Source organism: Schistocerca cancellata, chromosome 1 (genome assembly GCF_023864275.1).
Source record: "Schistocerca cancellata isolate TAMUIC-IGC-003103 chromosome 1, iqSchCanc2.1, whole genome shotgun sequence".
NCBI classification, from domain to species: domain Eukaryota; kingdom Metazoa; phylum Arthropoda; class Insecta; order Orthoptera; family Acrididae; genus Schistocerca; species Schistocerca cancellata.
Genome location: NC_064626.1, coordinates 791,621,946 through 791,638,659, shown reverse-complemented (window position 1 = coordinate 791,638,659; position 16,714 = coordinate 791,621,946). Strand labels below are relative to the sequence as shown.

At 42.0% G+C, this 16,714-nt stretch overlaps 1 protein-coding gene across 1 annotated transcript in view; it reads right to left on the bottom strand.

Annotated features, from left to right (window-relative positions):
* Positions 1–3,082, bottom strand: part of LOC126187625 (tenascin-like) — a 194,520-nt gene extending 191,438 nt beyond the window's left edge. Inside the window, exon 1 of the mRNA XM_049928825.1 lies at positions 2,984–3,082. Coding sequence (XP_049784782.1) covers positions 2,984–3,044 — 61 coding nt within the window. The 5' untranslated portion in view covers positions 3,045–3,082. The remainder of the gene's footprint in view (positions 1–2,983) is intronic.
* Between the last annotated feature and the right edge of the window lie 13,632 nt (positions 3,083–16,714).

Sequence of the window (16,714 nt, the reverse complement as noted above, 5' to 3'; positions counted from 1 at the left end):
CCCCGACAATTTGTGACTGTTGTAGGTCACATTTAGTTAGTATTATGTACGTCACATATCGAAAGAGTGCAACAGGTTACATTCGTCGATTTTACGCTTTTCTACCTGTTATTGCATGGTATAAGTACACTCCCGGAAATTGAAATAAGAACACCGTGAATTCATTGTCCCAGGAAGGGGAAACTTTATTGACGCATTCCTGGGGTCAGATACATCACATGATCACACTGACAGAACCACAGGCACATAGACACAGGCAACAGAGCATGCACAATGTCGGCACTAGTACAGTGTATATCCACCTTTCGCAGCAATGCAGGCTGCTATTCTCCCATGGAGACGATCGTAGAGATGCTGGATGTAGTCCTGTGGAATGGCTTGCCATGCCATTTACACCTGGCGCCTCAGTTGGACCAGCGTTCGTGCTGGACGTGCAGACCGCGTGAGACGACGCTTCATCCAGTCCCAAACATGCTCAATGGGGGACAGATCCGGAGATCTTGCTGGCCAGGGTAGAGCACGTTGGGTGGCACGGGATACATGCGGACGTGCATTGTCCTGTTGGAACAGCAAGTTCCCTTGCCGGTCTAGGAATGGTAGAACGATGGGTTCGATGACGGTTTGGATGTACCGTGCACTATTCAGTGTCCCCTCGACGATCACCAGTGGTGTACGGCCAGTGTAGGAGATCGCTCCCCACACCATGATGCCGGGTGTTGGCCCTGTGTGTCTCGGTCGTATGCAGTCCTGATTGTGGCGCTCACCTGCACAGCGCCAAACACACATACGACCATCATTGGCACCAAGGCAGAAGCGACTCTCATCGCTGAAGACGACACGTCTCCATTCGTCCCTCCATTCACGCCTGTCGCGATGCTGCACGATGTTGGGGCGTGAGCGGAAGACGGCCTAACGGTGTGCGGGACCGTAGCCCAGCTTCATGGAGACGGTTGCGAATGGTCCTCGCCGATACCCCAGGAGCAACAGTGTCCCTAATTTGCTGGGAAGTGGCGGTGCGGTCCCCTACGGCACTGCGTAGGATCCTACGGTCTTGGCGTGCATCCGTACGTCGCTGCGGTCCGGTCCCAGGTCGACGGGCACGTGCACCTTCCGCCGACCACTGGCGACAACATCGATGTACTGTGGAGACCTCACGCCCCACGTGTTGAGCAATTCGGCGGTATGTCCACCCGGCCTCCCGCATGCCCACTATACGCCCTCGCTCGAAGTCCGTCAGCTGCACATACGGTTCACGTCCACGCTGTCGCGACATGCTACCAGTGTTAAAGACTGCGATGGAGCTCCGTATGCCACGGCAAACTGGCTGACACTGACGGCGGCGGTGCACAAATGCTGCGCAGCTAGCGCCATTCGACGGCCAACACCGCGGTTCCTGGTGTGTCCGCTGTGCCGTGCGTGTGATTATTGCTTGTACAGCCCTCTCGCAGTGTCCGGAGCAAGTATGGTGGGTCTGACACACCGGTGTCAATGTGTTGTTTTTTCCATTTCCAGGAGTGTATTTCCTTTTAACATAATATCTGGCAAAGATATGCCGTAAAATAATGTTAGCAAATAATTTTAGAGACTATTTTTATTACTACGTGATATCTGTCTAGTTAAATACTTTATTTCAATGGACAGCATTTTTGTCTTTGAAATGTATCATATTTAGGGTATCATTATTATGCATTGACGAGAACGATGCACGTGTTTCACCACATTGTATACCCTCATTGATTCTTTTTTGATTAGCAAATAATTATTTAATTCTTTATCTTTGTGAATAGGCGCTCTAACATGGAAGATACCATGCAAGGCACGAATAAACCAACTTACTGACACAGATCTAGCCTTTCAGTACCACTTACATTGACAGCCTTCCATGTTTCCACTCTCCTCATCTCGGTGCTTCTAGACAGACCGAAGATGACAGTGGTCATTATTTGACAATATAAGGAGACACTAGATGTTTAGGAGATTGAACGTATATTTTTACAGTGTTATATGACATTTTCCCACAAGAGAGAGCCATAAGCAATCGTTATTTTTGCTCTCCATATATCAGATAGACACTAAGAAACAGTTTGAGGCAGTAGAATATATATATAATGGCGTGTGACGAGGGCCTCCCGTCGGGTAGACCGCTCGCCTGGTGCAAGTCTTTCGATTTCACGTCATTTCGGCGACTTGCGCGTCGATGGGGATGAAATGATGGTGATTAGGACAACACAACATCCAGTCCCTGAGGGGAGAAAATCTCCGACCCAGCCGGGAATCAAACCCGGGCCCTTAGGATTGACAGTCCGTCTCGCTGACCACTCAGCTACAGGGGGCGGACAGTACAATAAAAATAACCTTTACATTTCAGTGATTTGTAGAATTAAATTCATACTTATCTGTACATCGTTCATTCCCTACTCGTGAAACTGGGCAGTCAAACATCCCGATAATCAGTTCTTAATTTTCGAATGTTTGACAGTCCGTCTCGCTGACCACTCAGCTACAGGGGGCGGACAGTACAATAAAAATAACCTTTACATTTCAGTGATTTGTAGAATTAAATTCATACTTATCTGTACATCGTTCATTCCCTACTCGTGAAACTGGGCAGTCAAACATCCCGATAATCAGTTCTTAATTTTCGAATGTTTGGAAGGCGCTCTGCAGTTCCGGCATTGGTGTGATGATCATGGGAAGCCTTCCGGAAACCTTGATCGGAACCGATGTATTTGATTCATTTTCAGTTTACTTCTGGAACAATGATGCTACTGCCCCAGAAAAGTCGTATGTGTGTGTGTGTGTGTGTGTGTGTGTGTGTGTGTGTGTGTGTATGTTTGTGTTGCTGCGAGCTATAGACATCGTAATTTGAACGTGAGTGTACGTAGAGAAGACGCCTGCTGCCGTAACAACAAAATGGAGATCGCTGATTTTCAACAAAAGAAACCTCCTGCAGGAGGAGGCAGTTTCAGAGGAGAGTACTCACTAGCGGCGGATGCACAGCAGACGACAGCGATGGCGACGGCCAGGAGCAGCTGGAGGCGCATGGTGCCTTGCGGTGCGTTACGTTGCGTTCCTGTGCGGTTGCAGCGAGCGGCGAACTAAGCAACGGCTGGAGCAGCAGACGGGTGCGGCCGAAGCGTTATCAGCGCAGCCCTCCTATCAGACATCTGGCCGTCTCGACGATCAAATATTTCGCCGTGCACCGTGTCTGAGAATTAGTACATTCCGTCTGCCGGACGTTCGCACACATCTCAGCGCATTCATTTCTGGACTCGAGCAACAACTGAACTTATGCAAACCGTCAGTATCATGGAGAAAATGAATGATCTCCTCCATGAGAATCAGTATGGATTCAGAAAAACTCGGTCGCACGAAACCTAATTTACGTTTTTCTCACCTGATATTCTGAAAACCACCGTTCCAGGCAATAAGGTGAGCGCAGCGTTTCCTGGGTTCCAAAATACGTTTGCCGCCCTGTACCACACCCAAGCGTATTAACAAAAGTACGGTTACGCGATTACATACTAAATTTGTGACTGGAATGAGGATTTCGTGGTAGGGAGGATGTAGCATGGGGAGCCTTAGACAGAAGCAGCTTTGATCATGGTGCACGGTGTGCGTTGGGACTCTTGCTGTTCGTGCATTAGTGACCTAGTAGACAATGTTAATAGTCGCCTCACGCGTTTCGTAAACTATTCAGTTATCTTTAGTGAAATATTGTAAGGAAAAATTGCATAAATATTCACTCACATCTAGAAAAATTTCAAAGTGTGAACTTGCTGTAAACGTAAAGAAATATGAAATTATGCATGTCAGAAAACGGTAAAACACAGCATCCTACGATTACAGTATCAGTGATTGACAATTATAATCTGTCAAACCATACAAATGCTTATAAATAATAATTTATGAGGGTATGAAATTGGCAAAACAGGTGGCAGACTTCGATTCATTGGTAAGATAACAGGAAAGTTCAGTCATTCTAGAAAGGAGATTGCTTACAAAACGCTCATGTGACCCATCCTATAACACTGTGTAGGAACCAAACACATGTGATGTTGAACGTGTTCAAACAAGGGCAGCACATTCTGTCAAACGTTTGTTTGAACCATGGGCGAGCGTCACTAAGATGCTGAGAAACCTGAACTGACAGACTCTTCAAGACGAACAATACCTGTTCTGCGAAAGCCTATTTGCCAACGTATCAGAAACCAGTGTTCAGTAAGCCATCTAAGAATATATTACAACCTCTCACGTATCATCGCCACAGTGAAAGCGAAGACAAGACGAGACTAACTGCAGTGCGCGTAGAGGGCTTTATCATTCCCTCCATACGTGAATGGAACGGCAAGAAATCTTAGTGGCACAATGGAGAGTCCCCTCGACTTTGAACGTCGCGGTGATTTGCACAGTCCATGTCATTATTTCACGTGTCAGCTACTGCGCTACGCTGTGGATAACAAAGACTGCTGCTAGCTAGACGAATTTCAGCTGCCTCGTTGTGAGCCTCAATTACACACCACGCCACCTCACAGAGAATCAGATGCTAGTATGGATCAAAACAAGAAAAGAAATCTAGTAAACATGGAGTCTAAAATGCATACCTTAAGAGCTGGGAGCACTCCTTGATCTTCTGTACTGTGAAACAAATCTCTCATACTGCAAGCTCCTTGCTTTCCACATGTTCGTACCAAACTGAGATAAAATGACCAGTAAACAAGGGCTTTAAGATGCACACCTTACGAGCTATGATCACTTGTTCACTGCCGTAAAATACATCTCATGTACTGAACAAGTGATCATACAGTAGCTCTTAAGTTGTTCATTTTGGAGCCAGCGTTCACTAGACACTTTTTATTGTTCTGGCCATACTAACTCTTAAATCACGCGAAGCAGAGAACTTGCAGTAGAAGAGATTTGTTTCACATTATCTAAAAATCAAGAAGTGATTCCAGCTCTTAAGGTATTCATTTTAGAGCCTATGTTTTCTAGACTTTTTTTCTTGCTTTGGTCCATTCCATCACCACTGAAAATTTGTCGGTGGAGTTCTGGTTCACCCTACTTGTCCTATGGGGCATGACTTTTGAGCCACCCTGTATATAATCCCTATATGTAATTGATATGCACACATAAATGGCGAAACGGATTTGCTGTTGATACTAGGCTTAAAGTTCCCTAACTGGTTTCATCATGTTTTCTCATGCACCACAGCATGAGTAGGGCAGAAGATAATTACAACATATTTAATGATCTACTGAGCCATCAAGGTTAACTGCCCACACCTCATTTTATTATTGAAATAATGGCAAGTTCAATATTTTGGGCACTCATAGACTAAACACGTTCGAGTACTTAACTAAAATAGTAAATAGATAAGGAGCAAGAGATTCCTGTTCACAGCAAATAGCAACGCCTCGCAACTCCTCGTGCATTAATATTACCAGAAATCAACAAAGGCCTCTGCTACTACTTCTTGGAAGAAGGAAAGAAAGACACTAAACTAGTGACCATGTTCGTTCACCCCATGGAGATGCTGTTATGCGAGACACTTTGACCTATGGAACGTGCTGAGACAATTTTTACTCTCACATTCATCATCGCGTTGATCAGGCATCTACAGCGGTTGTCTACCAACACAGTCTTATTTTATACGCTCGATTACGTAAGACCGACTCTGTTAAAGATCTATGAAACGTCGGTCTGCTCTGTGGTATAACAGCACGTTTTGAAATGATCTCCACAGCTTCCTGGTCCAAAAGATATCATGAATTTTATATGAATGTGTCCTCTGAATTTCACTCGTTGTCTGTTAAAAGAACAAACGTTGGTGCCACCGCACTGACATCTCTCTTTTTCTTGGTAGCATTCCTCCTGATTGGATGGACTGTAATGGATGTGTCATTTGATTATATAATTACAATTAAACTAAACCCCGCCCAAAGAGGCCATAAAAGCCCAACGCAACCGACCGGCCGCCGTGTCATCCATAGCGCACAGGCATCACTGGACGCAGATAAGGAGGGGCAAGTGGTTAGCGTGCCATATGTCAGTTTACGAGACAGGTTTGATTATGTAATAATTGCCCTAAATTACAATTTTAGGAGTAATGACTTTAACCATTTATAATTTGATCCATTCCTTGGCCGAATATGATTTTTAAATGAAATTTCAGGACATCACTCAGAATAGTTCTACTACGTCAGTCATCTTAGTACAATGGAGCAATTGATAGCCCACCATCGTCACAGTTTTAAATGCATATTGCACAATCAATGCTTGAACCTATCTTCATTCAGGAGTTATGTCATGAATTTCAGTTCCTTTTTTAAATCATCATTTTATTACAAAATCAGTATTGATGCAAAATTTCTAATTATCTTTTCACTCACATATCATCTCTTTAAAGATGGGCCAACAATAGAGGCTTCGCCGGCTTTGATGGCTACCATCGTCAATATAATCACACTTTCTCTCTTTTGCTGATCTCATTCTTTACAACCAACATTTAACAGTCTCGTACAGAGGAAGGGCGATTATAACCAGCGACCATGACAGGACATATAATAATGTAACATTGCCTGTTTTCTATGTAGCGTGTTCAATGAAGTACAAGAGACCACTCATTAAAAAGTACAAAGTTCGGAAAAAATATTCCAACAAAGAGAAAACAGATCACAATTACAAAGAAAGTAATTTGAAAGAAGAAGAATAATAATAATTAGTAGGAACCATTATTGGAGACATCACTGTTTGAGGTAAGGGCAACATGTTTGGTTTAACTTTAACTTATCATGTACAATAAGTAACGTTAAAATCTTTGTCCATTCTCAGATATAACAAAAATTTTATGTGTTAAATTCTGTTACCATGAATAAGTAGTGAATAAGTAGTATTCGATAACTGTCAGCCACGAGATATCTGTCTTTATAACGTTTTATATGTAATGCCAAATGCTGAGTTACATTGTTGTACATTTATTCGTGCAGATAAAACTCAAAGCTAAATATTATCACCTAGAAGTCATGGAGTAGCGATGTGCACATATACGACGGAGATGTCATTTGCACTCAGGTGATTGATGTGAAAAGTTTCCGACGTGATTCTGGTCGCACGACGGCAGTTAATAGATTCTGAGCACGGAATAGTAATTGGAGTTTGACGATGGGGCAGTCTGTTTCGGAAATCGTTAGGGAATTCAATATTACGAGATCCACAGTGTCAAGAGTGTGCCGATAATACCAAATTTCAGGCATCTCTTCTTACCACCGACAACACAGGGGCCTACAGCCTTCACCTAACGACCGTGAGCATCGGCGTTTGCGAGAGTTGTCAGTGCTAACAGACAAGCAACAATGCGTGAAGTGAACGCAGAAATCAATGTGGAACGTATCCGTTAGGACAGTGCGGCGAAATCTGGCGTTAATGGGCTACGGCAACAGACGACCGACGCGAGTTCCCTTGCTAACAGCACGACATCCCCTGCAACGCCTCTCCTGGGCTCGTGACCATATCGGTTGGACCCTAGACGACTGAAAAATCGTGGCCTGGTAAGATGAGATCCGATATCAGTTGGTATGAGCTGATGGTAGGGTTCGAGTGTGGCATAGACCCTACGAAGCCATGCACCCAAGCTGTCAACAAGGCACTGTGCAGACTGGAGTTGTCTCCTTAATGGTGTGGACCTGCAGCAGAAAGTATTCGGTGGGGGGGGGGGTCTAATAATAAGCGAATGTTAGGGAGAGTTCGCAGTCTAATGCTCACCTTCTTTAATACATTGGGGTCTTTGTCCATCAATGAGTAGGAATTTGTAGACAAGCACTTACTCTCGCTGAGGAAATTCTTCACTTATACTGCAGATGGAGACCTGCATATTAAGATGTGGATGGGCAACCTGTCGAGCTCCTGATGAATTCGAAGAAAGTTGGAGTTCGCGAATAACCACATAAGTGGGGACGCAGTGGCCATAGATTTACCAGTCACAAGCCACTGAACAACCTTCTCAGAATTTGGATACGAAATTATGAAGTTATACTAGTCTGCTACAGAACAAAACATGCTTTCAATCTTTTTCAATGTAAATCGTATAACGTTATCTGCATCGCTACCACCCATACACATGTGAAAAGCTGATTTAAATGTTCATAAACAGAATGCTGACAGAACATGAGAGATCCCTGCTCTATATCGACAAGAGTGATCTGCAGGAATTCGAATTAATTTTGACAGATCTCAATTAGTTCATGCAGATAATCAAATAATTTTACCAATAAATACAGAAGTACGAGTATTTAAAAGAGCTTCAGATGTTCTACATTCTTGAACAGTACATGCAGATATGAAAACGTGTGCAATGGATAGGCATCCGTGCACCAACTTATAGGTGAATAACACCAAAAATGATAATACAGGTGAAAGTAACAGGGGCAGCAAGTCCCAAAATCATATGACTAATTTGTGAGATCAGAGACCCAGACATTATAATGGGAGATCCCGTCCGGGAAATGCTAAGCAAGGTCAGCCGGGGAGTGCGAAAATGGAACAATTGGAACAGTCAAAAATCGATATGCCGGTCCAGACCTAAAGATTGACCAGGAAACGAGTGGAGACAGAGGCCAAGCCTACAGTCTGTGCTAAAATGTGACGAGGTCAGAGTTGAACTGTTGGCCGAGATTGACAATATTTGACTAGTAATGTGTCTCGTCATGGGTATTAAAATTGACAATAAGTTCTTGTTTATGTTTAGCTGGAAGATTTTATGGGAGTTTCCGTTTAATACTTGTAATTCCAATAGTTTTCACATGTCTGTACTTCTGGGAGTCGATTATGCTGTTAGCTGAGCATTCCTGCAGTCAGCAGTGAGGCATAAAAAAAACCTTTAAAACGAAATTAGTCAGCAGTAAAGCAATGCATAGGATGTCAGATGTACCTGACTGATTCTTTTGTGAACTTGAGTATCCGTATTCCCACATTTTCCTGTCTGACAGTCGTCTGGCGTAGTAATCCCATACTCCGTGAATGCAATGCGTGTTTTAAAAATGCTTTACATAATGAAGCGCAGCTACAATCAGCAAGGTCTGTCGGCGAATCCTGATAAAACATTTGTTGTCTTTCTTTCAGGAGCATCAAGGGAGCAAAGTGTAAGGTAAAAAACGTGGTGTATCGTTCTCTAACAGTGTCTTCCCCTCATTTTTTTGCCTTTTCCATATGTTGTGTGACACAAGTTTTTTGTTGTGAGATGGCAAAAAACTTTATTTGACGAAAACATTAGCTTCTGCCACTTGAATTAGAAGTGTTTCGTCAGCAGAGCACCAAGCGATCTAGACCATATTTATGTTAGGAATTTTGTTTTCCTCTGTGTCGCTTTTGTAAGTTCACTGGCCTCTATTGCGAGAATTTGTTGTCCAATTTGGATTACGCATCCAATCTGGACTTGCTGTGCATAGCTCGCGTATCACCCAAATCATCACATGGGCAGATAATGCATCAGAACACTGTCGAACACAAAAATTTTTGGGGTAACGATATTTGTTTCAAGATGATTAAGGAAAATCTCTGCGCCAGGTTTTGCACTTTCGGTTCGCAAACCGTGTATCGCTTTGCTTTGATTTGTGATGAAATAAAATGCCGATAGACACCAAGTTGCGTCCTTTTCTTATTAAATTTTGTTCCACGACCACAATCACTCTAATGTTCACTCGTGGGGAAGATTTCACGTCAGAATTCTCGTGTCCTATTGTGATGTTCTGAACAGTTCCAGACCTACTAATTATACCTCACGACTGTTACAGAAGCAAGTGGGTTGCGGAGCAGGCGCGAGAAGAGCATTTCCCAGCAGCCAGAGCGAAAGACTTCCCCTCCTTGGAATGGCACAGGTCAGCATCAGCTCCACTTGTTGGGCCACAAAGGAACCTCTTGCTCAAGCCTGTTGTCATTGCCAGCGCAATAAAGCTGTCGACAAACTCCGGCCGTCAGCGAATATCAAGACATTGAGGCAGCCTTCCCTTCAAAGAAACGTAGTTTTATGCAGCGAAACGCTGTAACAGAGCTGTGTCTGAGAGGGATAAAATGTTTGTTTATGCATATTAGGTCCACATAAAAACAATCCATTTTCTTGGAAAAAATTTTATGCACAAACATAATTAATGTTTTTCAAGACTTGGAAACCATAAGATCTGTAAATAATTTTTCACAAACGTTTATTTTGCAGTATTAACACCTTCCGGATTCATACATTGAGTTACGCAATGTATGCTCACATCTACTGCTCACTAGGTCGTAGCTAGTAGATAAGAACTATATCTGGACCACTGATACAACACTAAATCTTATTTTTGAAATTACTTGATTCTATTTGTGTCAGCTGATACTCTCTAAGGGCCCTTGAATGTGACAACACATCCTTCTGACACAAATTTACAACAGATAAGTCTTTGACTCTCGTGCATTTTTCTTAAAAAAATGAGGATGTTATAATAAACATATAAGATAAGTTCGAGATTGGTGGGCGCTGGCCACACAAGATGCATATTACACACAGATTTTGAATAATATAACGCAAATATTTTATTAATGATGTCAATCAAAACTGTGCTCCTAGTAGCAAGCCTACATTGTGAACGAAGGCTAAAAGATAACTTCATGATGATACAATTTATATTATAGGGAACTGGGACTTCTGGTATTATGTTTTGGTGTTGCTAACACATTTTATCTTTGATATGCCATATTTATCCTCATACCATAATCTTCTTCGTCATCTTCTGCTGGCTAAGGTTGCTTCTGTCTGTTTCCTCATTCCGTGAATGTACTGAACCAACTTCTGTCCCATCCCTTGGACGGTCATTTCTCTTGCGGTCGTCCTTGTTTACAAATTTTAGCTGGTCTTGAAGAGTCCATCCTTTCCACATGATCCTTCCAAGTTTTTTCTTGTCTTCAGCCATTTATTTATATTTTCTATTAGACGTTGTTCCCTTATCAACTCATTTGTTCTTTAGTCCCACGTGGTTACCCTGGGGATCTGTCGTAGTAGCTTCATTTCCACTGCTGCTAACTTTTGTTTTATCTTTCTGCTCTAGTTTCTGTTGCACATATTACTAAAGGGCACACCGCTGTTTTATATATGTTTATTTTCATCTCAGTTATCACAAATATGTTTCTCCATCCAGTATTTTGCGGGCATCTAGCTGCCCTTACTGTCTCTGTCACTTGATTTTTAACTACCGTGGATAAGTCTTTATAGCTGGTGAGAAGGGTTCCTAGATAATTAAAGCCGATTACTTGTTCAACTGACACACCCTGACATACCATTTACTTTTAATTTACATCGTGCTGGTGTTTTTGACACTACCATGCTCTTAGTTTTTTTTAATGAGATTTCCATGTTTTATTGCTTAGCTGTTTTATTAAAATAATGACGTAACCTTTGTAAATTATTACAATATTTGCCATGAGTACAGCATCATCAGCATAACATATAATATTTACCATTTATTTCCCATTTTATAGGCCAGTCTCTTTCCTGTATCATCAATGATGTGGTCCACTATTAACTTTAACAGGAGTGTGGTTAATGAGACAACTTGTCCATTTCCTTTACCTAGTACAATTTGATCTCTGAATTTTTAGTGTGTTTTGATTTTCTTGTTATTATCTGTATATATATCTTCTACGATTTTCACTAAACCCATTAGTACTATCTGTATCTCTTTTTCTAATCCTGTCAGAGGCTTTTGACCAGTCAACGATGCACAGGTAGACTTGGTTATTAAATTCTACGGATTTCTCCACAATCTCTCTTAAATTATGAGGGAATGACTTTCATGGTACTAGAGGGAGCTGTAGAGGGCAAAAACTGTAGTGGGAGACAGAGATTGGAATACATCCAGCAAATAATTGAGACCTTGCTTCCAGGGTGATGGAAAGATGTTAGAGGTCAGAGATTATTCAAAAGTTTTCTTCAGTTTGGGCAGCAGTGCATCGATGAGGACATCATCATTTGCGCTGTAACATTTATATGTGTTACAGCTACCGAACAAATGTGTGCTGTTGACTTCCTGATCGTATTAAAGGTTATGGGCCTCAGAAAAATGTTAGTTTGTACCAAACACTGACTCTTTAAGAGAATCCGTGGTTTTCGCCCCTGTGCGTAATACTCCCGTTACTTGATATTGTGACGTCGTAATCACAATAAAGTCCTAATCCGAAAGCAGAGTCATCATTGAAATACACCACTTAGCACTGAAAGGATGTACAAACATTACAAACATAAGAAATTTCGAGACACCTCCAGAAATGATAAATACTGAATAACAGATAACTGATTTTGGCGGCGTTTTGGAGCTAGCAACATATCATGCAGTGATACCAACCTACACGTGGCAACGTTGTTGATAATACATACACATCAGTCCGTTATATTAAGAAATTGGTCTTTGGAGTAGAAGGTATTGGAGTAGACACGGTTGGTGACGTTTTGCAGAATTTTCGTTTACACCGTAATATTTTAATTATCTTAAAAGAATATTGTGGTTTACACAATCAGTTGTCTTTAACCGCTGACAGTATATACCAGTGGCCTGTTATTTATTGTCTAATGAACTAAATACATTCTCACTGTGTATGTAAATAGCATTCTCAATATCGGAACAATTTAAAAATTCGAAATTGTGACTTTGACAATATATTATTTGTAGTCAGTTGGTTAAGACGCTTTGTTCGTTTCCAGCTCGATTATAGATGTGTGGTGTGTGGGTGTGTCAGAGAATCGTATTTATTACTAGTGAATACCTTCTACAACGAGGGAATTAGGGTGGTCACTGGGGCATTTAGGGAAGCCTAATTCCGAGGCTTGTTCAGAGGTTGGTGATCCGCCGCTTCACATCAGGTGGCAACTTCTCTTGATACAACAGGCATGGAATATGTATTCCTCTCTTTTCACATCTGATTACCACACTATTGCTCGCCTGCTTTCCTGAAAACTCTTCAACATCAATCGGCAAGGAACGAAACCATTGGCGATTATGTGCAAAAGATTTCCTTTTAGAGCAGACTGGTAGATATTGATGCTTTAAACCAATATTGGAGTAAAAGGCCCTTTTGGTTTGTTAAGAGTTCCAGAATTATTTTAGAACTGACCAGTTATTTTAAGACTGTTTTTATAATATTGTAAATAAACACCATAATTTTGCTGAAATAGACTCAGACGCTCTAATGAAGAGAATGGGCTACTCAGTAGTCTTCCTTGACTGTATATTCAGTTATCGACTCCCCGATCAGTCTGCTGATGTTAGTACTGTACTGTATGCGATGCTGAAGGCAATGGAGCTGATGAGGCATGATCAGAGTATAGAGCGGCCCATTTACTCTGTTTATCTTGATGGTTCTCTGCAGAGAAACTTAGGCAGTTCATATAAGGAAAACTACTCTTCCTTCAAATGAAAGAGAAGCAGATATAGTTCTGGAGCCTACCAGAGAATATTTCCCCGCAGGCTTCCATGTCGCTGTTTAGTCAAAAACCATACAACTGCGAGAGGGGAAGTGCAAAGGCCCGAGGGCCAGTAAGTTGCGGTCGGGGAAGCCAATTATCCAGCTGAGGCGTGCCCCATACTGGTCACTCCGGTGGGATGAAACAACTCTGACCCGCCATTGAACAGGACACTCTCACATGGCTTCCTACTTCGTTGGCGGAAAAATTGAGTAGTCTCTCATACTTGTCGTATGCTGCTGATGACAAACCACGCCTTATTAAAAAAGCGTTTTATATTCGGGCCAGAGGACAGCGGGTGCTGTAACTAGGGAGCTGTCCTCTGTTTTAGGTAGCGATTAGACGAGTGTAACGAAGCATTTAAAATTTTGAGCTTTGTTCGATTTCAACGTAAGGACTTGGTTTGGAGGTTTTAGTGTGTTGCAGAGTGGTTAGCCCATCCTTTCCCGTCTAGTGATCAACTATCTACATACATCTGAGACACACATATGTAAATTTGCATATAACAGCTTTAAGAAACTATTTTATTTTTAATTCAGTATACTTTTTTAACTTTAAACCCTTTTGACCATACTCGTACCATCATATTTTAGTACAGGCACTTAATATCTCGTCGTTGCGCGCCGAAACAATACTGTCAGTTGTCTGCTGTCTGCTGCTACAGTGCAGTGTAATGTACAGTGAAGACGTTGACGAGATATGTCGTGTCTGTGCTTTAGATTTCATTTTGATCTGACTATAGGTATGGCCGAAAGGCGTCAACGGGAATAATAAGCACTCTGCTACGTACACAGATTGTGTGTAAATACAAAGTAAATCGCCGATCTCTATGATGATCTTGTAAGCAATGTAGCGATCTATCAGGTAAGCAGCATTGGGTTAGGAGTAACTACGCCCATGAAAAACAGCTCAAGTTTTTCATACATACCTGGATAATAGTAGAAGCAGGTGAAAAAATAAATCCTATATTCCCCGATTTCCGAATATCGAAGATTGATAAGAAATATCTTCGTATTGGTGTGACTGCCTTGCAATATTTTTATGGCTGATATAATGCAGTAGATTGCAATGGGTGACGAATGTTCAACAGAAGAGGATGTTACATATGGCGCCCACAGTGAACTGTTGTAGAGTCATTAATGTTGTCAATACGCGTGAAGCATTCTGACATGATTCTGATTCTGGACTGGTGGTGCTATATACAACAAAAACTGGTCCGTTAGACGGAATTTTCATTGTGTGTTTCAATGTTATTGTTATTCCTTGAAAAGTGAAGGTTTTATCACGTTTGTAATGCTTCCTGTTCTCTTGTTTAGCGGCAATTCAACACATCTCCCATCATCAAACCTTCGCTGTATATTGTTCATATTCAGATATATAATTTTTTCGTGTTAATAGTTCTATGTCAGTTGCAAAAATCTTACGTCCATAACAATGGGATGTCCTGGCAACTCTCTTTAAAAAGTAGGTAAATTCAACATTAAGCTCATAAAAAAGCGAGTAGGTTTTATGCTTGGTAGTTATAGTTAAACTGACGGTGTTCCGAATGCTGCAGTGTGAGACGTATACATCGCAAGACGCTGAAACACCGCACGTACGTTCATTAATCGTGCACTCGCGGAATACGATGAAAAATTAATAATTCAACATGCTGCCACCGAGTGAAAATAAGGCGCTGTAAGCAGTCAGAATGCGGAGTGGGTGCAGGAAAAGGGGAGGAACGATCAAAAACTTGATAACGGTGGTTATGGCACTTTTATTAGGCTCTGGTCACAAGTTACAATGTGTGTTCGATAAGGTCTCACGATTCAGCTGCAAAATGCCACATCCGTAGCACGGCAAGGTCGACAGTTGCTCGCAGCGTATCTGGTGTGATCAGAGCGATATGTCGTCGTATGCCATTCTTCAGCTTAGGAAGAACTCGGATAAATCCCTGATAGACACGATCTTTTGCATATCCTCACAACCAGAAGTCACATGGATTTAGGTTGGGGAATCTGGAAGGTCACACATCTTGAAACTGCTTAGAGGTGATACAGTCGTTGCCAAAGGTTTCTCGAAGCAAGCGACGTTTACATGAAAATAGAGGTGTGGACACAGTAGCGTTCTTGCAAAGCTAGAACCACTTATTGCACATAAGATGCTTATAACGTGCAGAACACACCTAACAGACCCACACTGTGTCATATCTTCAAAGAAAAACAGACAGAGAATGGGAGAGCTTTCGAAACCACTACAAAGTCACATATGATGAGTGCAATGAAATTCCCTGCACAACATGTGCCGGAGTAGAACTCCACATGCGACAGGTCCGTGCATTCACGACATCGTGCGGAGTAAAATGTGCCTCATACGTCCAAAGAATATTCTTCAGCCACATATCATCCATTTCCATGCGTGCTAAAAAACAAAGGGCGAAGTCACGGTACGTAACTTACCTCGGGGCTTCATTCTGAATTTTGAAGGATACCGGTATAAAATGCGTCGAAAAACTTTTGGAGCTGTTATCCAGAAGAGAGACAATTCCCGTGACACAGCTCGGGCATTGGCTGCAGAGTTGAAACATGTGCTCCGTGGTTGGCTATAGCTGTATCAATTTCGTTAACGGCTGCCATGGGAATGGGCCGCCTCCTTCTCTTCCTTACTGATCACATTATTCACCTGTTTCTTCAAATTTCGTGATGAAATTATTTAGCCCATTTATCGACATGGGGCCTCTTCACAGCTGTTTCTGTCGGCAACATTCTCAGAATGCAATATTACTATTGCTGCCGTTCTGATAAAGCAACTTTTCCTACAGTGCACCGTCTTTCTTCTTACGAAAAACTATAATCTTCTTAACCCTTTACACCAGCAGCCGCTTCACAAAAGAAATCAACACGCGACACCAATTGACAAACAGCACGCTGACTTCAGAACAGGGAACATTTCACATTCTGAATGCTTACAGCGCTATATTTTCACCTGGTGGGAGAAAGCGGAACTATAATTTTTTGCTGCATACTCTGGGAATGCAGCTTTCAATGAATGATGATTCAGCGTCCTGTGATGCATACAGTTAGCACCGCAGCACTCGAAACACAGTCAATTTCAATTGCCTTTTAGTATTCGATTGTGCATCAATTTCACACGCTCTTGATTGTGATTCAGGTGGAATTTTGCTGAGAAATAACGGTTATCGGATGATTAAATAAAAATAATGCTTGAATTTGAACTATAGGGACGATTTCT